Here is a 21,540-nt window from a genome sequence, read left to right as displayed (position 1 = left end):
CTTCTCGAGTGATGACGACGCCGAGAACCGACCAATCGCGGTGCTGGAGCTGCCGCTGGATGTACAAACAGTCGTCGTGCGCGGCCAGGAGAGCAGCTTTGGCAACTTGGTCGCTGACGCGATCCGGTCCGAGCTCGGCGCCAACGTTGGCCACGTCAGCGGCGGCTTTCTTCGAAGCAACGCACGTACGTTGCATGCAAGAAGCAATATGAATATGGTTCTTATTGGACGCAGTGCACCCGGCCAAGGCGACGCTGACGGCGCGCATGATCCACTGTGACATGCCCATCCAAGGACCGGCAGTGCTGACGCGGATTCGCGCCAGCGACCTTCAAGAGGCACTTGTTCAGCAACTCGGTGCGTACCCAGCGCTCTCGGGCTCGTTTCCTCACGTCTCTGGCGTGCGTCTCGTGTACGACAGCCGCTCCCGAACAGTACGAGCTTGGTTACCGCGCGTGTGGGTCTAAAGATGCGGGCTAGATGACGTCGTTTACGGACGAAGCCGGCAACGAAATCGATGCGAACGCCGAGCTGACTGTGGCGACAACGCAATTTATTGCGGGCGGTGGCGACGGCTGCGTCGCGTGGCGCAAGGGCTCGGTGGTTGAGACGCACGATATCATGGCCAACGAGGTGATTCGCTTCGTTGAGAAGCAGCGCATTCTGGCCTACGCCGCCACCGAAGGCCGCATCCGCATTCTTGACGCAAGTTGAAGCCCTTGAGCAGCTTTTCCGTGCATGGATTGGCTAAAATCGACGATCTTATAGCCAATAATTGGCGACAAAAAGATCTTTTGGCCAATCCGCGTCTATCTGGTTGGTGGCACCGCAAAATCGGCACGATGGCAACCGACGAGCCAGCGCCAGGGCAGGTCTACGGCGTCGACATCGGATCGTCGCTGGCCGAGCCCGCCGAGGACGCGCGGCCGAGCTTGCACTACTGCTTCCGCTACGAGTTCCAGCCGGCCTCCGTCGACACGAGCGTCTGTGGCCTCGTGACCGCCGACGCCGCCAGCAGCGTCACTGTTTCGGTCGCCAATGCCAGCGGCGGCATCCAGTTCAAGGGCAAAGTGGCCGAGAGCAAGGACGTCGAGTGCATCCTGATCTTTGACCCGGCGACGCAGCGCTTCACGCTTGAGAAGCTGCCGTGGTCCTGCACGCAGCTACGCCACGTCCGCCAGAGCAGTCGCATCAGCAAGGCGCCCGTTGTTGCACCGCCCAAGCTGCTCGGCGCGAAGCGAAAGCGTGGCGCTGTCGATTCTTAGATATACTGAAGCTTAAATATACTTTTTCCATTGACCGACGTAGCTCCTGCAGAACATAAATTTAGTTCACTTGTGGTAGTATCGGCTCCAGTCACATGGCACGATTGTATGGCCCTCGTGACGGGTGAACGAGGCTTGGCTTTAGCCGCCAGCGTGGCAAGGTGCCCAGTACTCAACGCTTGCCGAGAAGAAGCAAGCGCGCTCTGGAGCTCGAGACAACTCTGCCGCTGATTGGATTGAGTTGAGTTTCAGAATATTTCAGGTTGACTGAACTGAAATCAGGCCATATCCTTCGGACATTCATTTGGCGTGACGATGGCGAAAGCGGGCAGCCCCAGCGACGATCTCGTGAGCCCGGCGCTCATGGCCGTCGCGGCCATAATGCTGCCGGTACTGACGTGGACGCTGCTTCCGTTCGAGGACGATGCCTTGGACGGAGCGGACTGGACATCACCCAAGGCCTACCTTGCCTTTCACGACAAGGTTGGGCCGGCGCTGAGCGTCGTCGCCGCCGCCGAGAGCGTCTTACTCGGCGTCGCTCTCACGATGACGTTCAAGCACTTTATCATGTACCGGCTGCATGGCGATGGGATCCCACTGGCCGCCGTCGACATTGCCAACAAGGACCCGATCCAAGCGTCGGTGCAGTGTCTCCGCGCGCCTGGCAGCGCCGCCTCCGGCCTCGCGGTCCTCCTCTTCGCCAGCATGCTCGCGACTGTGCTCGACAATGTCGTGTTTCAGTGGGAGCAATCCTCCATGCTGTCGCTCTCGCCGTTCACCGCTGCGATCCGCGTTCGCGATACGTCGGCCCTCGCGCCCGGTTTCTTTCCGCTCGTCGATGGCAGCGGCAGCGGCGACTTGTACGCGGCGCAAACGCCATTGACGGCGTGGGCCTTCAGCGCCGGCATCTCGGCGGTCGCGACAATGAACAAGGCGTGTCTCCCGGGCCTCGGCTGCGGCCTCACGAACGGCAACGCGACACACCCACTGCTCGCTTGTGACGCGTCGTCGGTCTCGTGCACAGCAAAAGACATTCCCATCTTTGGCGGCTACACCATCGACTGCGCGTCGTCGCCACCGAGAAAGGACCCGGCAGCGTACGCAGTCACATCGCTCGTCGACTTCAGCTATGATCCCAGTGCGTTCAGCATGCGCGAGTCGGTGCCAAGCGCGCTGTCCCCACCGAGCCTGTGGTGGAATTTGACACTCCAGCGCCCTGGCAGCGTCCAAGCCGTCGGCTGCAAGGTCGTGCCGGCGTGGACCGTCCGCGCCGAGAACAGCTCGACGGGTTGCCTAACGGAGCGCGTCGTCTACGCGTACAACGCGACGCTCTCGAGCGCCAAGATCCGCGCGCTCCAGGCCGACGACCCGCGCGCGTTCGTCGTGCAGAACGGCCTCCCGTTTGTCTTTCACCAGTTTGGCTACGCCGCCAACTTTCTCACTTGGTTCTTCAACACCACGTGCCGCATGGGCGACACGGGCGGTCACGGGGTCACTGGCAGCAGCGCGCTCTACTGCGACGAGGCGTCCGGCCTCCCAGTCCTCACGTCCGTCAAGCACGCGCTGAGCATCAACACGCCGACGGCCGGCATCGAGTCGGCGGCCTTTCTCGCGCAAGAGATGACGTACGTCCTCGAGATGCTCTACCGGCCCATTTGGGCGGCCCAGACACTCCAGGCCGGCAATACGATCGCGTGCGACAAGTGCGCCGTTGGCATCGCCCGCGTCGCCCGCCGGACGTCCATCATGCTGGTCGTCTGTCTCGTGAACGGCCTCACGCTCGCGCTCGTGCTCGTCTCTCTCTACATTTCGCTGCGCAAGCGCTTCCCCAAGAGCTCGCTGTACGCCTCGGACGTTGCGCGGCTCGCGGCCGACCGCCAAGAGGTCGGGCACCTCGACCAGTACCAAGACGCCTTCTCGGCCCGCCCACTTGAAGCCGACGTATCGTAGCTCGCTTCAGCTTATACGTATGATTCTTCGGTGTCCGAGTGCTGACGTGCAGCAAAGGACCTTGATCGCCTCTGCTCTCGGCTGCAGTCGGGGTTAGGGTTGCATCAAGTTTTGTATCAACCGCACCTAGCAGAACCATCTCCCTTTTTGTATGCATTTTGTTAAGTGCGAGCAAGCAACTTAAAAGGTGCTGGGCGTCATGCGAACGAGCTGGCTAAAGACGCGCTGGACGACCACGTCGAGGGCCAGGAGCAGCGGGTTCGCCGCGAGGAGGTCTGACGACTGGTGCACGATCTGCACGCGCAGCTTGATGAGCAGCTGGACGCTTTCTTCGGCCATGTCGGGGAACGTCACGCTGAGCGACCCGACGCTCGGGAGCACACTCGCAAAGAAGCTCAATACGTCGTTGCTAAGGACTTTCTCACTTGTCGTCGCCCTATCGACAGCGATTGCTCGCACTGCAACTCTGTTGATTGCATCGAGTCGTACCGATCCGTGTCGTAGATGAGCTTGAGCTTCCCGAGCAGGCTCTTGAGCAGGATCGACGCCGTGCCGTGGGGGTACTCCTTCGCCAAGACGCTCGCGAGTTCGCAGCGAAACGCCAGTTTGGCCAAGTCGTTGCAGTTGAGCAGGTCCGGGAGTGACGCCAAGAGCTCTTCCATGGCCGGCACGTGGCGAACGAGCCGCGGGACAAGCGCCGGCGGGTAGCCCTAGCCCCCAGTTGCCCATCAGATCGTAGTGGGATCGAGTACCTGCGAGTGCACGGTGAGCAGCAGGAGCGGGTTCTGGGAAAAGGTGGCTTGCAGCCACAAAAGTACGAGCGACGCCGTGGGCCCGGACGACGCGTCGAGGACGTCGAGGAGCGCGTGGACGCACACGGCGTCTTGGAGCAGCACAAACTGCGCCGGGTCCGAGGCGTCGTCCGCCGAACGCATCACCTGGTACGCCGACCAGCGCCGACACGCGTTTAGCAGCGGCAGCAAAAGCGACACGAGCGCGGCGCTTGTCCAAACCACCGGGTCGCAGCGCAGCACGGCAAAGGGTTCCTACAGACAAATTGATTGCTATCCAAAGGCAAGCCATTCTACCTCGAGCAGATCGGGGTACGAGATCGGGACACGCGGGCCACCGCAGAGCGTGCGGGCGAGTGCCACGTACACGGCGTCCGGTGTTGCGTGGAATGGCAGCCCTCGCAGCAGCAGTGGCGCCACGAGGTTGCACACGTCAGCGTGGGCGACCGCCGTCCGAGACGACGAAGCGTCGGACAATGTTGCGAACGGGTTGGTCGTCGTCGTTGGCGGCAGTGACGCGCCCATGGCCGCGGGGAGGACTACCGAGACGAGCCAATGGACAAGAGGCGAGAGCGCCGCACCCGACGCGTCACGCAAGTTGGCCAAGGCATCGCGCACTTCGGGCATAAATCGCTGGAGCCCGTCGATAGAGCGCCACGCCTCTGGAATCGGACAACTCACGTCGTGCGTCGTGTGCAGTTTGCTCTGCGTTGGCGCCGGCAAGAGCGCGTGGGCAAAGTCGTCGAGCACGAGGCGCAGAAGCAGCGGAAACACAAACTCGAACGCGTCGTTGGCCCGTGACGCGGCCGCCGTCACCGAAAAGATGCGCTGAATCGGAAGGGTGTGCGTCTCGTACGCGGGCTTGGCCGGACTGCGCCGGTTCATGTGCAGCGCGTAGACCAAGAGCAGAGCCGCGCGGGCCCACGCCTTTGGGTGCGTCGCCACGTCGAGCGACGCGACGGCGAGGATCGTGTCATGAACGAGCGGCGCGCGGAGGCTCGGGATGTGCGCCTGCTGCGTGTTTGGGTCGACGCTCGCGACCGTGTTCTCAGCCCACTCGAGCATGAGACTGGGCAGGATTGGGTGCAGTGGCAGCGTCGCCGCTTGCACCTACACTTGGCATTTGTATCGGATCCAAGGATAAGGATACGTACTTGGAGGTAGAGCCAGTCGCCAGGGTTGGCCTTGTGCCGGACGAACGACCGTTCGCAGAGGAGCGAGTACGTCACGCGCAGCGCCATCTCGTGGAGTACGTTGTGCGTGCGCGCGTCAATCGTTGGTGGCGTCGCTGTCGCCAAGAGCCCGTGGACCATGACCGCTTCGGTAAAGTCCAGCTTGAGCACGTACTAGCACCATTGCTCAGCCTCTTTTTCAGATTGAGATTGAGAGTCACCTCGCCAAAGAGTGGGATGCGCTCGACGGGCACGACGACGGCGCAGTCGATGACGTTGCGCAAAAGGTCCACGACCATGCTAGGCTTCAGCCTCGTGTAATTCTTCATGAAATATAGATAAGGAGCATGCACCTTGGTGTAGAGCAGAAGCGCCATCATCATAAAGGCCGGTCCGGACGCGGCGCGGTCGGCATCATAGAGAGCTTTGATGCCGTGGCGCGCTTCCTGCATGAACGGCACGTCGTCGGGCGACCCAAGCTTGGAGAGACACGCGAGCACGAGCGTCGCAAAGGCGACAGGGACAACCGCCGTGCCCCGCGGCGAGTGCAGCACCGGAAGCGCCCGCGCAATCACCGTGAGGAGCGCGGTGGCTTCAGTCTCGTGCAGCTGGAGACTGCCGCGACCAAGGAGCCCGCAGTAGCTCCGCAGCAACGTCTCGAGCACAAAGAGTCCGTGCTCGGGAGCCCACGATGCGAGCGCTTGCAGCAGCGTCGACCGGAGCCGCTCGAGGAGCTCGCGGTACGAGCTGCGAATGCCATTGTCGGTCGGCGGCGCGTGGAGGCCGTCGTGGACAAACGTCCAAAACTGCGGTGCCTGCGACCCGCGCATCATGGTCGCAATAAAGCGCGGCGCGTCCTGAAGCGGCGATGAGAGCGTAATATCGAGCGCGACGGCCGCCAAGACAGGCATGTCGGTCGCAGTGCACCGGCGACGAAGGTCCAGCGCCGTCGCCAAGGAGCGCTGGCTCAGTGCCACGAGCATGCTACGGCACTGCGCATACACATGCGCGTCAGTCGGCTGCTTCTTGATCGTCGCCACGAGCGCCTCGGCAATGACGAAGATCGTGCTCGGGTCGTTCTCGACGACGCCGACAAAGAGCGACGCACCAATGGCCGTGTCCAAGAGCACAGGCACGAGGTCACCGAGCGGGAGCCAGTCACGCGCCAGTGCCTGGCAGAGAATGCACTGCACGTCGAGGAGGTGGCTGCGGTTCGCAAAGACGTCGCGGGCGGCCACGCTCTGTTCGGGGCCGCGGAGCGCGCGCAAGAGAACGCGCAGTACGTAGTAGACCCGCGCGACGTCGTTGTCCGGAAACATGTCTTCCAGGGCTGCGTCTGGCTGCTGCAGGCTGGCGACGTCGACGGCGCGGAAGGCCACGGCGTAGCGCTTGCCCGTCGTCGCGTCGGGGTTGTGCACGAGCGCGTCCTGGAGCGCGAGGCGCGAGGTCCGGGCGGACGGCGTCGCCTTGGTCTGCGCGTGGATGAGGCGCGTGTAGAGGGCCACGAAGGCCCGCGGGTCGTCGCCGCTGCCCGCCAAGACCGACGTCAAGGCCGCGGACGCCATGAGCCGTTGTGTAGCGGTCGTTGGATTATGCACCAATCCCCGCTGCTCGCCTTGTAATACATCGCTGTGATTGGTCAAAAAGGGACATATTAGTCGATTTTTGTGAAAATGGCGCGGTCATCCTCCAGGCAAATGTGAAGAGGCGCACACACAGCTTTGCGGTGCAATGCAGTAATACTGCCCCGTGGATCTGCAAGCTGAAGACGGACGAGAACTAGCGGCTTTGAGCCATTCGGACGAAACTCTGCGTTCGCTCTACGCTTGCGTCTGCGGGTGGGCGCTAAGACCGACGAGCGTTGTGTCCTCAGTGCGCTTCTGATCTAGTTCAACATCGACGTGGACCAACCCATTGGCTCCTCAAGAGCCTCTGTTGTCTGCACGAGGCGCCGCATGAGAGGATGCTTCACGGCTTCAGACGCAAGGATCGAGGTCTCAGTTGTCGACCAAGTTCACGATGACCAAGCAAGCTCGGTATCGAGATCGACTACGCGCCGCACAAGACGCTCACCATCTCGCAGCGCAAGTCGACTCTCCAAAAGTGTGACGCCATCGAAATGAATCCCATTGCACCACACTGCCACAAGCACCGGTGCGGCTCCTCCGCGCAGACTACCACTTCATCGACTGTGCTACCGTCAAGCGCACCCTGCTAATATCATCGCCCATGAAAATCTAATATCAGCGTAGCCAAAGCTGCGCTCTTGTTGAGATCAACAACTTGGTCATCTACCGGTGGTGCTAGTTGTCAACGCAGCCGCTTGGATTGACCCATGGCCAGATCCACATTCGGCCACAATCTGGTCGGCTTGAAGTTCGTCGTCGCGGGTTGTGATTGGGCAGCGTTTGGCAGCCGTGCAATTGAATTCACAGAAGTGCACCATGGTTCGCGTTGGCTTCATCGGCGCCGGTATCATGGGCAAGAGCATGTGCCAGCACATCCTGGTAGACGGTCCAGCGCCCACGCCAGCAAGGCTCATGCGTGTCTAGAACGCGGGCTACCCCGTCACGACCTTTAGCCGCACGCGGAGCAAGTGCGCTCCGCTCGTCGCCCTCGGCGCCAAACTGGCCGACTCGCCCGCCGCTGTCGCCAAGCAGTCAGGTAGGTGGTCGATCCGCAAGCACAAGCTAATGCTTATTGGCTGATAGACGTGCTGTTTACGATCGTGGGTTACCCGAGCGATGTGCGTCAGGTCCTCCTCGGCGAGCACGGCGCGCTCTCGACGATGCAGCCCGGTGGCATCCTCGTCGACATGACGACGAGCGAGCCGACGCTGGCCAAAGAGATTTACGCTGCGGCCAAGGCCAAGGGCGTCGCGTCCATCGATGGTACTCGACCTTTTATGGCGTTTGCACAGGTGAGCCGAGTGCGTAGCGCCCGTATCGGGCGGTGACGTGGGTGCGCGCGAGGCCAAGCTCTCCATCATGGCGGGCGGCGACGCAGCTGCGATGGAGAAGGTGCTTCCGATCTTCCAGGTCATGGGGCAGAACATCCGCCACATGGGCGGTGCGGGTGCTGGCCAGCACACCAAGATGGTCAACCAGGTACGTCGACGTGCTTTCTTTGCTGCTCGCTGATGTCGTGAAATGGTAGATTCTCATCGCGACCAACATGATTGGGATGGTCGAAGGCCTCCTGTATGCGCACAAGGCGGGCTTGGACTTGAACGAAGCGATCGCGGCCGTTGGCGCCGGTGCTGCGGGCTCGTGGTCTATCAACAACCTTGGGCCTCGTATCGCCCGTCGTGACTTCAACCCGGGGTTCATGGTCGAGCACTTTCTCAAGGACCTCGGTATCGCACTCAAGGAGTCCCAGGCGTACGTGATCTTGGTTTGAGATTGCAGAATGCATTTGTGAGTAGGATGGGTTTGGCTCTGCCGGGTCTCGCGCTCGCCAACCAGTTGTATCTCGCTGTACAGGTACGAGGCGACCCGCAATACGCTGCGTGCTATCTCATAGCTTGTAGGCGCAAGAGAACGGCGGAAAGCTTGGGACACAAGCACTCATGCTCGCTTTAGAGCGGCTCAACAACGTACAGCCGTGATGCAGCGCTGGAAAATGAGGGAATTAGGTTGAAATGAATACCACCCTTTGGTTGAGACAATATATGTTGTCTACGCATTGTTGTTCAAATGAACTTGTAAGACCTTGCGCAACATTGCTGAAAATAAGCTTAGAACTTTCCGAGAGCCCTTCCCGAATAATTGAATGGACGACGATCCTTAAAAATGGTCATATGTGGTTGTTTGTGTAATATGCCACAAATAAATATTAAAATGCTAGTAGCTCTGGCTATACGTCTCTATCGCCGACGCGAAGTAGCATTCTGAGCTCTCTGAAGTGTCCTCTATCCGCATGCAAAGTATGAGCGATTTCATTTTCAACCTTGAAATCGAGCACAAAGCGCCTCAGCTCGTCGAGCACCGAACCGAAATGCACATGATTGGTCAAAACGTTTTTGTATAAGCCAATGAAACCACTCCAAAACGTTTTTTCCACTTCATGCCAACGAGCCTTGTTGAACAGAAAAATGAATGCTCGTGTATCAAAGCCGACCCCCGCTACCGTTTGCGCTGTGAAGAAAATGGAAATCGCATTCTTGATCGACTTTCATTGCCTTGGCTACTGCGCCAGCGCAATGTACGCGTCCGGCGCGATGATGTCCTTGTTGTAGATCGCGTACGCCTCCAGGAGGCTCTTGGACGAGTCGTGGAACGGCCCGAGGCGGGCGTTCGCATACTCGGCCATGCGCTCGGGCGTGTACGTGGTGGCGTCGCCCACCAACGGTCGCAGCTCCGCGTCGTAGTTGGTCACGCGAAAGAACACGATTGCTTGGCGGCGGCGCAGAATCGAAGGGTGCACGGGCCGCGCGATGCGGTGCAGCGTCGCCTTGAGCCGGCCGTTGGACCAGCGCTCCATGATCTGTCCGAGGTTCACAAGGAACGATGGCGGCGCGTCGGGAGCTGCGTCCGCCAGGGCAATCCAGCGCAAACTATAGGGCTCGCGCGCATCGTACGCGGGGTTGAGCACCTGGAGACAGGCCGTTCCGCTCGCCCCGTCGGACGCATCATGTGACAAGATCGTGACGCTCGTGATGTCGCCGTGCGCCGGAAGAATCGCGTTCGCGGCCACATGACTGTCGTCCTCGAAGCGGAGACTCGTGAGGTTGAGGCTGCTCACGTGGTCTTTCGAGAGCGTTGCGAGCGTCTCGGGGTCCTCGAGCTCCAGAATATGCCCGAAGATGTGCAGGAGCGTTTGCGCCAAGTCGTCTACGGCCGCGTAGTAGGCCGTCACCGCTGGGCGAAACGTTGGCGCGATCGTCGGCGCGGGCCACGGCACTTGCGGGTCCGGCGCTTGCGCAAAGTGCGTCGGGTTGGCGTAGTACGCGCCTGCCGGCGGTGAGCTCGGGTCAAAGTCGGGCCGGACGCACGACCACGACTCGCGGCCGCCAGCGTTGTACGCACTCGTGTTGCCGCGGTAGCCCGTGCTGCAGAACGACGCGTTCGTCTTGTGGATCGCAGCCTTGGAGGCCGTGTTCTTCTCCGCATCGGAGCGCGCGAAGAAGGCCCGCGTAGCGTCATGGGCTTCTCCAACGACGTCGACGGGGAAGTTCTTCCACGTGACGCGGAGGAAGCCGAGCGTCGCGCACTGGGCGCGGATCGCGTCGAGCACCTCCGGCGACGTCGGGTCCGAGATGTCGATAGTCGGAACGTGCAGCACGGGAAGGAAGAAGGACCGGTACGCGCGGGCGATGGTCGAGATCGGCGGCGGGGTCGTCGTCGCGACGGCGGCCGAGATTTCCCAGCCGTAGACGTCGACGGCCGGCGACCACTCATAACCCGACGACGCTGGGACGCAGTGTCGAGAAGAATCTACGTCCCAGTGCGCCTGCGATGTGTAGCGCACGGAGGCGGCGACGGTGATGTGGCCCACGATGCGCAGCCCGGGCGTCGTCGTCAGGTCAACTTGGTCCGGCACGGCCGACTGCCGTACAGAGCCCGCGGGCGACTCGAGGAGCCAGATGCGCTGGCCAATGAGGTGGTCGGGGCACGGGTACCGGCGCGTCTCGACCGTCTTGCGGCCCGCGAGGATCCAGTCGCAGTACGGCGCTTGGCACTCGAGGAGGACGTCCATGTTGCCTTTTGGGGAACGAGCGTCGTCATGTGGAAATTTCCATTTCTCACGTGAAAAACGGCAAGGGCGCCACGTATACGTATCCAAAGTGAGAGCTCGACGTACTAGTACACGTAAACGCAAGAGTTGCGATGTGGGTCATCCTGGCACATGGCTGATGTTGACGCGCAGTGAAGCTGCTCCGAGGGGCAACATCAGCCATTGCGCTCTTCTACAGCAGCCGTGCTTTGACGAAGAGTGCGCATCCCAGATTGCGTATGCTCCGACGTACGCGACTGCCGAACGAATGCAATCGAAATCGAGCGAATCTACGTATACATGGGTCAGTAGAACCAGGATATAAAAACTAGCTTTTATATCCCTTGCAGGACGTATACCATGGCGATGGCAGCGCGATGTGCGTGATATGTGCAACTTGAAGTGAAAAACCCACGTGTGAAATGCAACACCGCCGGATAGGTGGTGCGACACACGCTGTATCCGGATACGTTGATCCTCGGGCGTTCACCAGAAATCATTTGGACGGTCATCACGAAGATGCGCGTCGGGTTCATTGGCACGGGCATCATGGGCAAGAGCATGTGCGAGCACATCCTCGTACGACCGCCTGCGCCCTGCGATGTGGCGCTTATTTTGTATTTGCGCAGAACGCCGGCTACGCGGTCACGGTGTACAGCCGCACGCCCAGCAAGTGCGACAGCCTCGTTGCCAAGGGTGCCACGTACGCGCCGACGCCGGCCGCCGTCGCTGCGCAGTCGGGTCCGACACTCTCTATGAAAGCGCGACTGATGTTTTTGTAGACGTTGTGTTTACGATTGTCGGCTACCCCAGCGACGTGCGCCAGGTCATTTTGGGCGACCAAGGTGTGCTCTCGACACTGTCGCCCGGTGGCATCGTCGTGGACATGACGACGAGCGAGCCGTCGCTGGCCAAGGAAATCTACGCTGCCGCACAGGCCAAGGGCGTCTCGGCCATCGACGGTACAATACAACGGTACCGGTCATGAGTCTTGACGGTCGGGTAGCACCGGTCTCGGGCGGCGACGTCGGCGCCAAGGAAGCCCGCTTGTCCATCATGGTCGGCGGCGACGCTGCTGCTCTCGAGAAGGTCATGCCGCTCTTTAACGTCATGGGCAAGAACATCCGCCACATGGGCGGTGCGGGTGCTGGCCAGCACACCAAGATGGTCAACCAGGTACAGAGCCGACTGCCTGTTGCCCCGTCGTCAAGATGCACTCTAGATTCTGATCGCGACCAACATGATTGGTGTCGTGGAGGGCCTTCTGTATGCGCACAAGGCGGGCTTGGACCTGAACGAAGCGATCGCGGCCGTTGGTGCCGGTGCTGCGGGCTCGTGGTCCATCAACAACATGGGCCCGCGCATCGCCCGCCGCGACTTTAACCCGGGCTTCATGGTCGAGCACTTTCTCAAGGACCTGGGCATCGCGCTCAAGGAGTCCCAGGCGTACGCGGCTGTCGTCTTCTCTCAGTTCTTATTGTCTCGTAGGATGGGCTTGGCACTCCCGGGTCTCGCGCTCGCCAACCAGTTGTACCTCGCTGTGCAGGTATCACCCTCAACTCTCACTCTCAATGGCCTCAACCCCTCGGATAGGCCCAGACCAACGGCGGCAAGCTCGGGACGCAAGCGCTCATGCTCGCCTTGGAGCGACTCAACTGCATCCAGCACGCGTAAAGATTAACCTCGCAACACTCGATCCACATACTAGTATAATGCAAAGCAGAAAACGACGTCTCACTTGGACAATTGGACGCTGAACGATGCTGCGAGATCGATGAGGCCGAACGAAGTTTGCGTTGGGACTGGTCCGCCTCGTGAGGATGCCACGCCGTATCACAAATAGCAGGCATTACGCAAGGTTACGTCATGCTCAACAGGATCGGTTGGCGTTGGCTCGTGGGTCCTTCGGTCGCAAAAGTAAAGAAGCGCGTCCACTCGGTGACGGCCGTCTCGTCCTCGAAGAGCGCTTCCTGCCCAAGTGTCATGCGCTGAATCACCTCGTCGCGCAGTGCGCGCTTGGACGCGAGCTGGATCGCGCGGCGCACGTAGCTGCCGACAGTCTGCGTCACGCACACGTCGGCGACGCCCACCTTGTCGAGCATGGCGGCCGCGAGGCGCGTGCGCCAATAGGCTCTCGGCAGCGTCACGATCGGGACGCCTTCTCGGAGCGCCTACACCGCATGAAGTTCCAGTTTTTACAGGATTTTTCTTTGTACGTGGAGCGTCGGCTCAACGCGCGGGGTGTAGAGCGGCTGGAGCACAACGTCGGCGCCCCGCATGTAGATGCGCATCGAGTGGACGGACTCGAGGCGACCAAACTGGACGCGAGCGTTGTGGAGGCCAATTCGCTGGAGCAGCTGACTCTCAAGCGTCGTGGACTGGGCCGTCGATGCGATCAGCACGCACGCGAACTTGTCGAGTCGCAGCAGCCGCTTGATGGCGACGACCATGTCGGCGTGCATCGACACAATGTCCTGGCGTCCTCCTCAGTTTTGCATTGAAACAGAACACGTACGGTCGGGAGGACGTAAACGCGGATGGGATCCTCCAGAGGCCAGTTGAAGAGCTTCTTCTGAAGCGTTCGGACGTCGTTGACCGTCAACGTGGGCACTGGCGCGGGCTCGTGCAGCGCAACGAAGAAGCCAAGGCCGCTACATGGCGATGCTGAGAACGACAAGTGTCTCATCGACTAATGACGCACGTTAGTGGGAAGAGCGCCTCGGTGTAGTGGTCTTCGTGCCCCGGGGCCTCGAGCGTCGACGTCACAAAGTAGTCGATGGTTGGCACGCCGGATGTCTCTGGGAGTCCGTACCACACCGCCTGGACGGCAGCGAGGCGCAGCAAGCTCAGCGCGAACGTCGTTGCGTCGTCGCCCAGCTAGTTACTGTACGAATAAACACTACGAAAACGCGACGTACGCTGGGGTAGACGAGCACGTCGATGCGGCAGCTGCGGATCTCGGCGGCGGCCTCTGTCACGGCGTCGGCAAGCACGACGATCTACGGTCCGTCGGGTTGGGATCACGCAATCGTCGCACGTACGTGTTCGATGTAGTTGGCCGCGCCGTCTTCCTCGGCGTGGAGCGTAAGCAAGAACACCTCAAAGCGCTGCGTGTCGAGCTGCTGAATGAGCGCATCGAACGTCTCGCGAAGCCACGAGGCAGGCGCGAGTCGCCCGACAAAGCCGATGCGCGTGCGCGGGAGGTTCGCAACAGCGCCAAAGTGCGGCGAATCGAAGCGCTGCGCGGTTCCCTGCGTCGTGGCAGCGGGTAGCAAACCGCGGAAGGCGTCGGCTATCTTGGCGCGCAGATGCTTGTTGTTGCGCAGGTGTGCGTGCAGCGGGAGCCCGAGGCTAAAGCGTCGGCGTGACGGAGCGACGTCATCGGACTCTGCATCGTAAATGAGACGCCGTATCTGAACTACGCGAAGAGGTGTACGCAGGTCGGTGAGCGCCTCGAGGCTGGCTTCCATGGCGGCGCGAACTGCATCGACGGAGCGGTCGTCGCTCGGATGCATCCAGGGAAGCACGAGCGCGCGGTGGACTTGAATGTAGCTGAAAGGTTTGCCCTGCGTGATGGCCAGCGCTTGCGCCTACGACTGGGGTTAGTTCTCCTCGCATACGAGCTCGACCTTGTCCAGCAAGGCCGCGCTGCCTTCCGCGTCGCCCTGGCGCTCCCGTGCGACAGCAGCATAGACCTAGCGGCAACGTACATCGGCATTCAATAGAGCGGATCTACCATCGCAGTGACGTCGTGGTGCTGCACGGCGAGGTACAGGTCGAGCGCCGCCTCCACGTCGTCGGACTAGACGGTATGAGGAGCATGGTCGTGCGATCGTACGTACGCGCCAGAAGAGGTTGCCATACGCAATGTGAAACGGAGCGTCCTGCGGCCAGCGCTCCACAGCGCTTTGAAAGCACCGGTGGGCGTTGGGAAGCTTGTCGAGGTCGATGAAGAGCGAGCACAGGCGACTGGCAGCTTCGTACTCGAGCGAGTTGTCTCGCAGATCATCCAGACGATGAGCGACCGCTAGAAGCTCACGCAGTGCATCCTCCAGGTACCCGTGGTCTTGCAAGACTGAGCCAAGGTTCATCTGCGCTCGGATAAAGTTCGGGTCGAGCTCGATCGCGCGGCGCCAGTGCTCGAGCGCAGCATCCAGCTGCCCCGTGCGGCGCAGAGAGATCGCGATGAGGTTGTGGTACGTGGCGTGCGACGGGTTGCGCCGCAGCGCTGCGTCCAGCACCGAGATCAACGTCTCGTCCTGCTTGGTTTCGACCAGCACGACAGCGTAAACGTACGTGGCACCTTCGTGGTCGGGCACTTGGTCGAGGATGCGTTCGTAGATCGCCATGGCCGCCTCCAGCTGGCCATCGATGTACAGGTCCTTCGCCGCCTCAAGCGCCACCTCGACCGTGACGTAGCTGTGCTCAAGAGGCACGGCGGCCACGCGAAAGTGGCGCAGCGACATGGCGATGACGTTGCCGCGGTCGACCAGCTGCACATTGACGTGGTAGCGCGTACCAGGCTCGAGGTTTGTCGCGTGAAACGTCGTCATGTTGGTCTGCTCAAAGCAGTTTTCGCTCATATTCGAGCTCTCGCGGCGAGCGACGGGCGCGACGCCGACGCAAACCTGTGGGTTCTCGAGGGCGCGGGATGGTTCGCGCACGACGATGCCAATGCTGAGGCTCGACGACTCGAGCACCTGGTTCTGCGTCGGCGAGAGGATCTCGATCGGCGGCGAATGCAGCGCCGCGAAGATCGCATCGTGCGGCGACTCCGCGCGACAGAAGGCGGCGAGCAGAAGCAGCCGCCACATCATTTTTCGTCAAGTTGAAGGAGGGGCGTTCGAAAAAATGTGTGGCGTGAGTGCACGAACCTCGAGCGCGCACTTGAAGTGCAGCCATGCATGTTGGTATGTCCGAGGGGTGAATCATCAAAATCGGACCAATACGGTGTCATTTTGTTCGAGAACGTCGAAAGAGGTTCGTAAAACGAGGCTTCTGCGCTTTGTCCACAAAGGATTCCGTTCGAAACGGCTGGTGGGTTCCGAAGATCGCGTTATCAAGGAAGCGACCAGAGCTATGTAATGACCCCAGTTGCCTACGTCTCTAGAGTCTCTAGGTAGTGTAGACGCATCGTATCTTTTGAGAGAATCTGCTGCCCCTCGGGGCGTTCCAACGCGCCTTCTGCCCATGCAATGCAAACTGCGGTACAAGTGCGCGCACTGGAAACCGCCTCTGAAATGACCAAAGATCTGACCAGTTTGATGTTTAGCCAATCAGCGTGCCCTGACTCGTCTCTGTCACTCACTATGTTAGCCAATCACAGCCATGTGACGACAGCGCGTCACAAGCTCACTTGGCCACTAGCCGGGAATCACGTGCCGCCGGGCGTGACTCGATCGGCGACGCAGTGGCGGGACCGATGACGTCATCCAGAGGGCCAATCAAATGCCTTGAAAATTTCTACACCAATCAAACGCCGGAACAACAGTGCAGGAGCCAATCACATGCGATTTCGTAGGGTCCTTGGTGCTTGAGCCACAAGCGGCCACGTTGAACCTCGGTACAGTATTGTGCCCAGCTCGAACGTCGACGACACCGTCCGCAGTCACGGACTTGCAGTGATCCAGCAACTACGAACTCATAGCAAGATGACCGCTCGCCCATCCAGCTACTCCTTTGCCTGCTCTGGCTGGCTCAAGACCTACCACTTTGGCGTCGCTAAAGCGCTCCAAGACCTTGGCCTCCACCGCGACGCGACGGTCCTTGGCTCGTCCGGCGGCTCGCTCGCCGCGCTCGGCCTTGCGCTCGATGGCGACTTCGACGCCATGGTGCATGGCGTCGTCAACGACTTTGTGCCGCTCGCCCGGGCGTCGCTCGCAGGTGCCTGCAACGTGCGCGCCTACCTGCGCGAGGCCGTTCGTCGGTACGGCAACTTTCAGCGCATCACGGAGCTCAATGCGACGCAAAAATGCATCGTTGTCTACTCGAGCATCTCCAAGTGGCGCTCGCGCCGCGTGAGCACCTTCTCGGACGCCGAGCATGGCGTGAAAGCGGTGCTGGCGTCGTGCTGCGCGACACCGATCGCGGGCTTCCCGTTCCACCTCAACGGCGAGTGGGTCTTCGACGGCGGCATCTTTGACTTTCAGCCCGTCGTGGACGAGACGACAATCACCGTCAGCCCGTTCTACTGCACGCAGGCCGACATCAAGCCGTCGCAGTACGTGCCCATGTGGTGGGCCGTGTACCCGCCGGCGCCCGAGAGCATCCAGTGGCTCTACGAACTCGGCAAGGCCGACGCCTACGCCTGGGCCAAGAAGAAGAGCTTTACGACCCGCGCCGTGGTCCCGCCTGTCCGTTGGGGCGCCCACGCGTACCGCACGAGCCTCGGCCGCTTCCTCGGCTACAAGTTCCTCGAGAACAAGATCTTGGATGTGCTCTTCGTGACGGCAGTCGTCGCTCTCTGGAAGCCATTGGCGTTCGGTCTTCTCTACGCTGAGCTCTGGGCGCGCGCGGTGCTCAGCGCCGGCCACGCCGCGGCGTATGCCTTTGCGACCGCCGGCCAGTGGACGCTCACTGCCGTCATGGCCGTCATGATGGGCTTCTTCGCCATCAGTGTTTTGGCTCCATACGGCGTCAACACGCTCCTCGGCCTCGTGCTCTGCTTCCTCCTCGGCGCGTTCTCGTCGTCCGGACGCCTCGAGATGGAAGCGGCGGTCGACAAGTGGCGGCAGTGCGTCACTTGCGTCCAGATCGCGTGCAGCATGTCACTTTTCCTGCGCTCGATCCCGATCGTCGGCGCGTCCGTCCACGTCAAGAAGCACAAGTACCTCGTCGAGCACTCGCTCGTCTACCGCGTCATCACGCACTGCGTGTAGGCGCGTCACTTATCTAATCAACTTAACGCTTTGTATTCTTCTTGTCGTCGCCAACTCCAAACTCAAATTCCAACCTCCAAACTCAATTGCATATATAGGGTATAAATAGACTTGGCGATGGATTGTTGGAGTAGCCTGTCTAATTTTACGAGTTGCGATGCCTCGCCTTAGCCTCATGGACGTGCAGGTGATGCTGCCAGCGAGAAGCGTGCGCTACATCGCCAAGCGCCTCCGCCCCACGCGCCGCAACGCGATCCAACCGCGCGACGAGCTCTACCGGTTGCAGGTCTGGCGCGAATCCAGACGTCTCGTACTCAGCGCCGATATCTAGCTCAAGCAGCGCATGCTCGTCAACGACGAGCTGTGGCAAACGACCGTCGTCGAGCTGCAGCGAATCAACCGTCTCAAGAACGTACGAATTCAGATTCCCAATTGGCTCGTCAACGATCCAACTAGATGTACGCGAGCCAGCGCCGCATCGAAAACTGGATCGGCGTTCTCGCTTTCATAAGCATCCTCGGCGAGTCGGCCATCATGAAGGTACGCCACCAGATTCCGATGAACGCTAAGACTATTGCAGTTGTACTGGAGCTACGGCTCGTGGCTGAACGGACTGCCCAACGCAGAGACAGCGGCGTCGCTGACCCTCACCAAAACCTTTCTCACTATCGTCACATTGGCGCTCGTCGTGCTCATCTACCTACGCTACGGTTTGCGACCACAGTCGATGCACTGGCGGCCCATTCTCGAGTCGTAGATGGCATTTGTGCCATTGAAGTCACGTCCGGGCAGCTCGACCCGCGCACGCGCCTCTACCACCGAGCATTCACCAAGCGCTGGTGCGCTCCGCTTGTATAATCGCAATGTCGCTTCATGGGCGTAGGCTCTACGTGCTGGAAACGATCGTGTTTGTCGTACACATGCTGCCACGCCTCGACTACACCGTGCTCGTACATCAGTACATATCGGCCGCGACCCAGGTACCTCGCACGTAGTGACAAAGCATTCCATTTATTCGCTAATGCAGGGAGCAGTCGACTCTGTGTGCGCGACGGGTCTCCTTCTCGACCAAGGCCACTGCTATGTTGAGATAGCGTACAATCTCAACCAGTTTGGTACTCTCAGCTTCTATCGCCACCATATGAGATCTATGACAGGCCTCGTCGTGCTCGTGCGCGTCTACGTCTTCGGACGCCTCGTGCGCAACGTCCTCGGCTTCAACACCAACAGCGTCGCCTTTCTCGGTACTTTTGAGCTCAAAAACATAAAGACGAAGCAGGATGATTGGCGCAGGAGCGATCCACAACGTCAAGTCGTCGTCGCCGTTCTTCTCGATCAAGTACCTCTTCCACGTGTACCCCGCGACATTTGCCTCCTTGGCGCTTCTCGTCAACCTCATCGTGACCTCCATTGCGATCATCCAGATCGAAGGGTACCATCACTCTGGCTTGAAAACGATCACCATTCTTTAGGACGCTCAACCCAAACGTCAACTCGTTTGCGGACGCGCTGTGGATCTCGATCGTGACGATGGTGCGTCGACACACACGTGGTCCCATCCAATGGAATACTGGCTAGGCGACGGTGGGCTATGGCGAGGTCGTGCCGATTACGACCGCCGGGCGCTTCTTCTGCCTCGTTGGCGGCGTCCTCGGCGGTCTTGTGTTCAATTCGCTGCTCCGCGTCGTGTTTGTCGACGCGCTCCTCATCACGCTGGCCGAAGAAGACACGATGCGCACCATCACTGAGCGCGATGACACGGTGTGCGCGCGCGACAATGCTGCGGCTGTCATGCAGACGATCTGGCGCTGCCAGCGCGCCGGCGTCGACAAGCACAAAATCACGCTGCGCCTCCACGCGTACGACGCCTTAACTTGTTTAGCGTGTTGCCGATATCAGGTCGTAGGCACATGGCGACCGCGCGGCGCATGCGGCTGGCCTCGCGCAAGGCCTCCAAGCACGTGCGCAAGGTGCTCGACGACTGCGCAGCGCGCCTCGAGCCCGAGATCACGCTAACGACCACCGCAACGGACGCACTCGAGTCGTCGATTCAAAAGCTCGAGCGGGTAGCGGCGGCCCTCGGTAGTTTAACGTGATTACTTCAGCAAACGTGGCTGGCGACAGCCACTGCAATTGACGGCTTCGGTGGGGTTAGCGCTGATACAACTACGCACCACTCCTAGTGAGATAAATCATTACCACGCCACGTACAGTGGACAAAGCCAGTCGGTCGGGAAGAGCTCGCTGCACGCGGCGGGTCGTATGCGGGGCTGCTTGCACTCATCACAGGCGCTGCGCCAGCAAGAAATCTCACGCCGACAGGTTGCGCACGTCCATAGCGTCCTCGGCGCATAAATCTGAGCGGTTAATAGCGCAAAGGTGGCGGAATCCAGCAGTCGAGCGTGGAGCACCGGCAAATGCGGCCGCGCCTGCTTGTCTAGTACATACGACGTCAGAGTGCAAAGTTGTATGCGCGATCGCACTATGGAGGGTGGTGACTGCGTCGCCCGCGCCTTGGGCCGTCGTGAAGCGGAGGATGCCGTCGCCCCGCGGGCGGCGCGTTCGGTGGTTGAGGAAGACGTCGATGACGGGAAAGTTCGTCGTTGGGTCCATCTGCGCCAGGTACGTGAGGCCAAGAGGCTGCGACATCGACCTGTACCTCGAGGCCAAACGATTCGCAAAGATCCTGCAAGACTGCCTCAGTGACGTTGTGGTTGAGCTGCGTGACGTAGACGGTGCGCGCGAGTGGCAGCTCATCCCGCGGCAGCACTTCGCCTTCTTCTTCACCTTCCGACGACACGGCTTCCGAGAGAAGGTCTTGGATGCGCTGTCGCTTGGGATCGGGCTCCGTATCGTCAGGTGCCTTTTCGCTGCTCGAAGCGGCAGTCTCGGGCAGATGCGCTGCACCAAGTTCGCTGGGGGTACTGGCGTCTGCGACTCTCGCATGGCATGATAGTGGCGTCGAGGAAGCTGGTGTTGGCGATTCCACGGTCGTAGCTGCGAGCGGCGCCAGGTCCTCGTCTGCAGCGCAGCGTGGCGCGCCGAGAAAGCACTGCGCTATAAGCGCAGTTCGAAGCTCGTTCCATACGTGGCGATCGTAGTCGATGACGGAGAGCTGACACAAGTCCTTGTCTCCGACGACGGCAGCGCGCAAGACCGGAACCAGCTCGTCCACGCGACGCACGATTGTCGCTGGCTCGTCGCCAGCTACGGAGGTGAGAGACGCGAGGATCGCCGCTGCGGAGCTCGGGGCGAAACGCTGCAGCAGGTGCTGGTATGCGTCGTACGACGACGCGAGCGTGGAGATAGCCCGCTGCAGAGATGGGTCGATGGCCGACGCAAGGTACACGCGAGCGCGGGCGTGGAACTGCTCTAGATAGAAGACATGCAGCTCTTTGAAGTGAGCGTAGCGCTGTGCAGCATCGGCGTCGGCCGGCACAACGACGCTGTTCCTGGCCTCGAGCTGGGCGATGGCCGCCGCAAAGGCCGCGGGGTCGTCAAAGGTTGCCTCGATGTAGTACTTTGCATAGCCCTGCGCTGTCGCCGACGTCATGAAGTCGGCCTGCCACGCGCTAAAGCCGGCGCGATCCACGAGCACGGGGCCATCAAAGCGCTCAGCCATGGTCCACGCTTGTCAGCGTTGCTGGCCAATCTGCAAAATATGCATTTTATTATTATTTTGGCGCGTTAGAACCATGATCTCAAGCTCTCGAGAACTCGTAGTTCAGCTCGCTCACAAAGTCTGCGTAAGCTTAGCGTATTAGGACCT

The 21,540-nt window shown here is 60.6% G+C and overlaps 11 protein-coding genes across 13 annotated transcripts in view; 7 read left to right on the top strand and 4 right to left on the bottom strand.

Annotated features, from left to right (window-relative positions):
• SDRG_16057 (hypothetical protein) overlaps nucleotides 1-714 on the top strand; it is a gene marked incomplete at its 3' end in the record, with an annotated part of 1,820 nt that extends 1,106 nt beyond the window's left edge. Inside the window, exons 4-6 of the mRNA XM_008622252.1 lie at nucleotides 72-185; nucleotides 235-434; nucleotides 481-714. Of these exons, the coding sequence (XP_008620474.1) occupies nucleotides 72-185; nucleotides 235-434; nucleotides 481-714 (548 nt within the window). The remainder of the gene's footprint in view (nucleotides 1-71; nucleotides 186-234; nucleotides 435-480) is intronic.
• A 128-nt stretch (nucleotides 715-842) lies between these two features.
• SDRG_16056 (hypothetical protein) lies at nucleotides 843-1,265 on the top strand (the record flags this gene model as incomplete). Its single annotated transcript, XM_008622251.1, has 1 exon — nucleotides 843-1,265. The coding sequence occupies one exon, from the start codon at nucleotides 843-845 to the stop codon at nucleotides 1,263-1,265; it is 423 nt and encodes a 140-aa protein (XP_008620473.1).
• Nucleotides 1,266-1,518: 253 nt separating this feature from the next.
• On the top strand, nucleotides 1,519-3,359 carry SDRG_16055 (hypothetical protein). The gene has a single exon (XM_008622250.1). It carries the CDS (start codon nucleotides 1,581-1,583, stop codon nucleotides 3,213-3,215), a length of 1,635 nt encoding a protein of 544 aa, XP_008620472.1. The 5' UTR covers nucleotides 1,519-1,580; the 3' UTR covers nucleotides 3,216-3,359.
• SDRG_16054 lies at nucleotides 3,206-6,762 on the bottom strand. 2 transcript variants are annotated; one of them, XM_008622249.1, is made up of 8 exons: nucleotides 5,532-6,762; nucleotides 5,400-5,483; nucleotides 5,161-5,352; nucleotides 4,304-5,116; nucleotides 3,968-4,261; nucleotides 3,705-3,925; nucleotides 3,396-3,651; nucleotides 3,206-3,341 (listed from the first exon to the last, which is right to left on the bottom strand). In XM_008622249.1, the coding sequence occupies exons 1-7, from the start codon at nucleotides 6,741-6,743 to the stop codon at nucleotides 3,396-3,398; spliced, it is 3,072 nt and encodes a 1,023-aa protein (XP_008620471.1). In that variant the 5' UTR covers nucleotides 6,744-6,762; the 3' UTR covers nucleotides 3,206-3,341. The 2 variants fall into 2 exon arrangements, with proteins under 2 accessions (XP_008620471.1, XP_008620470.1); XM_008622248.1 differs by having other exon boundaries at nucleotides 3,215-3,651.
• Nucleotides 6,763-7,593: 831 nt separating this feature from the next.
• On the top strand, nucleotides 7,594-8,873 carry SDRG_16053. Of its 2 annotated transcripts, XM_008622246.1 has the most exons (7): nucleotides 7,594-7,685; nucleotides 7,731-7,842; nucleotides 7,890-8,069; nucleotides 8,116-8,285; nucleotides 8,335-8,558; nucleotides 8,603-8,660; nucleotides 8,708-8,873. In XM_008622246.1, exons 1-7 carry the CDS (start codon nucleotides 7,623-7,625, stop codon nucleotides 8,783-8,785), a joined length of 885 nt encoding a protein of 294 aa, XP_008620468.1. In that variant the 5' UTR covers nucleotides 7,594-7,622; the 3' UTR covers nucleotides 8,786-8,873. The 2 variants fall into 2 exon arrangements, with proteins under 2 accessions (XP_008620468.1, XP_008620469.1); XM_008622247.1 differs by having other exon boundaries at nucleotides 8,335-8,660.
• Nucleotides 8,874-9,181: 308 nt separating this feature from the next.
• SDRG_16052 (hypothetical protein) lies at nucleotides 9,182-10,900 on the bottom strand. Its single transcript, XM_008622245.1, has one exon. The coding sequence runs from the start codon at nucleotides 10,873-10,875 to the stop codon at nucleotides 9,364-9,366; it is 1,512 nt and encodes a 503-aa protein (XP_008620467.1). The 5' UTR covers nucleotides 10,876-10,900; the 3' UTR covers nucleotides 9,182-9,363.
• Nucleotides 10,901-11,391: 491 nt separating this feature from the next.
• On the top strand, nucleotides 11,392-12,651 carry SDRG_16051 (3-hydroxyisobutyrate dehydrogenase). Its single transcript, XM_008622244.1, has 7 exons — nucleotides 11,392-11,472; nucleotides 11,523-11,634; nucleotides 11,676-11,855; nucleotides 11,900-12,069; nucleotides 12,116-12,339; nucleotides 12,382-12,439; nucleotides 12,487-12,651. Exons 1-7 carry the CDS (start codon nucleotides 11,413-11,415, stop codon nucleotides 12,565-12,567), a joined length of 885 nt encoding a protein of 294 aa, XP_008620466.1. The 5' UTR covers nucleotides 11,392-11,412; the 3' UTR covers nucleotides 12,568-12,651.
• Nucleotides 12,652-12,688: 37 nt separating this feature from the next.
• SDRG_16050 (hypothetical protein) lies at nucleotides 12,689-15,735 on the bottom strand. Its single transcript, XM_008622243.1, has 10 exons — nucleotides 14,736-15,735; nucleotides 14,630-14,695; nucleotides 14,523-14,588; nucleotides 14,330-14,483; nucleotides 13,935-14,281; nucleotides 13,812-13,892; nucleotides 13,595-13,770; nucleotides 13,409-13,544; nucleotides 13,110-13,367; nucleotides 12,689-13,064 (listed from the first exon to the last, which is right to left on the bottom strand). Exons 1-10 carry the CDS (start codon nucleotides 15,708-15,710, stop codon nucleotides 12,753-12,755), a joined length of 2,571 nt encoding a protein of 856 aa, XP_008620465.1. The 5' UTR covers nucleotides 15,711-15,735; the 3' UTR covers nucleotides 12,689-12,752.
• A 684-nt stretch (nucleotides 15,736-16,419) lies between these two features.
• Nucleotides 16,420-17,843, top strand: SDRG_16049 (hypothetical protein). Its single transcript, XM_008622242.1, has one exon. It carries the CDS (start codon nucleotides 16,545-16,547, stop codon nucleotides 17,769-17,771), a length of 1,227 nt encoding a protein of 408 aa, XP_008620464.1. The 5' UTR covers nucleotides 16,420-16,544; the 3' UTR covers nucleotides 17,772-17,843.
• An 85-nt stretch (nucleotides 17,844-17,928) lies between these two features.
• On the top strand, nucleotides 17,929-19,867 carry SDRG_16048 (hypothetical protein; the record flags this gene model as incomplete). Its single annotated transcript, XM_008622241.1, has 12 exons — nucleotides 17,929-18,057; nucleotides 18,103-18,183; nucleotides 18,228-18,311; nucleotides 18,352-18,481; nucleotides 18,529-18,610; nucleotides 18,655-18,751; nucleotides 18,799-18,886; nucleotides 18,929-19,015; nucleotides 19,065-19,203; nucleotides 19,244-19,304; nucleotides 19,350-19,630; nucleotides 19,678-19,867. The coding sequence occupies 12 exons, from the start codon at nucleotides 17,929-17,931 to the stop codon at nucleotides 19,865-19,867; spliced, it is 1,449 nt and encodes a 482-aa protein (XP_008620463.1).
• Nucleotides 19,868-19,966: 99 nt separating this feature from the next.
• Nucleotides 19,967-21,417, bottom strand: SDRG_16047 (hypothetical protein; the record flags this gene model as incomplete). Its single annotated transcript, XM_008622240.1, has 3 exons — nucleotides 20,431-21,417; nucleotides 20,255-20,384; nucleotides 19,967-20,208 (listed from the first exon to the last, which is right to left on the bottom strand). Exons 1-3 carry the CDS (start codon nucleotides 21,391-21,393, stop codon nucleotides 19,967-19,969), a joined length of 1,335 nt encoding a protein of 444 aa, XP_008620462.1. The 5' UTR covers nucleotides 21,394-21,417.
• Between the last annotated feature and the right edge of the window lie 123 nt (nucleotides 21,418-21,540).

This window comes from Saprolegnia diclina (assembly GCF_000281045.1).
Source record: "Saprolegnia diclina VS20 unplaced genomic scaffold supercont1.111, whole genome shotgun sequence".
NCBI classification, from domain to species: Eukaryota; Oomycota; class Saprolegniomycetes; order Saprolegniales; family Saprolegniaceae; genus Saprolegnia; species Saprolegnia diclina.
The sequence above is the reverse complement of the archived record's forward strand: the minus strand, read 5'-3'. Positions and strand labels throughout refer to the sequence as shown.

Bases quoted from the DNA above. Each gene is read 5' to 3' on its own strand.
- SDRG_16054 (XM_008622249.1), bottom strand. From the start codon at position 6,743: ATGGCGTCCGCGGCCTTGACGTCGGTCTTGGCGGGCAGCGGCGACGAC. The intron at 4,262-4,303 runs GTAGAATGGCTT...ATTTGTCTGTAG, and splicing joins CGTACCCCGATCTGCTCGAG to GAACCCTTTGCCGTGCTGCG. The intron at 3,652-3,704 runs GTACGACTCGAT...CGCTGTCGATAG, and splicing joins CTCATCTACGACACGGATCG to GGCGACGACAAGTGAGAAAG.
- SDRG_16049 (XM_008622242.1), top strand. From the start codon at position 16,545: ATGACCGCTCGCCCATCCAGCTACTCCTTTGCCTGCTCTGGCTGGCTC.
- SDRG_16052 (XM_008622245.1), bottom strand. From the start codon at position 10,875: ATGGACGTCCTCCTCGAGTGCCAAGCGCCGTACTGCGACTGGATCCTC.
- SDRG_16055 (XM_008622250.1), top strand. From the start codon at position 1,581: ATGGCGAAAGCGGGCAGCCCCAGCGACGATCTCGTGAGCCCGGCGCTC.
- SDRG_16051 (XM_008622244.1), top strand. From the start codon at position 11,413: ATGCGCGTCGGGTTCATTGGCACGGGCATCATGGGCAAGAGCATGTGC. The intron at 11,473-11,522 runs GTACGACCGCCT...GTATTTGCGCAG, and splicing joins GCATGTGCGAGCACATCCTC to AACGCCGGCTACGCGGTCAC. The intron at 12,440-12,486 runs GTATCACCCTCA...CCCCTCGGATAG, and splicing joins AGTTGTACCTCGCTGTGCAG to GCCCAGACCAACGGCGGCAA.
- SDRG_16053 (XM_008622246.1), top strand. From the start codon at position 7,623: ATGGTTCGCGTTGGCTTCATCGGCGCCGGTATCATGGGCAAGAGCATG. The intron at 7,686-7,730 runs GTAGACGGTCCA...ATGCGTGTCTAG, and splicing joins GCATGTGCCAGCACATCCTG to AACGCGGGCTACCCCGTCAC. The intron at 8,661-8,707 runs GTACGAGGCGAC...CATAGCTTGTAG, and splicing joins AGTTGTATCTCGCTGTACAG to GCGCAAGAGAACGGCGGAAA.
- SDRG_16050 (XM_008622243.1), bottom strand. From the start codon at position 15,710: ATGATGTGGCGGCTGCTTCTGCTCGCCGCCTTCTGTCGCGCGGAGTCG. The intron at 13,545-13,594 runs GTGCGTCATTAG...ATCGCCATGTAG, and splicing joins GAGGCGCTCTTCCCACTAAC to CGGCCTTGGCTTCTTCGTTG. The intron at 13,065-13,109 runs GTACAAAGAAAA...CATGCGGTGTAG, and splicing joins GCGTTGAGCCGACGCTCCAC to GCGCTCCGAGAAGGCGTCCC.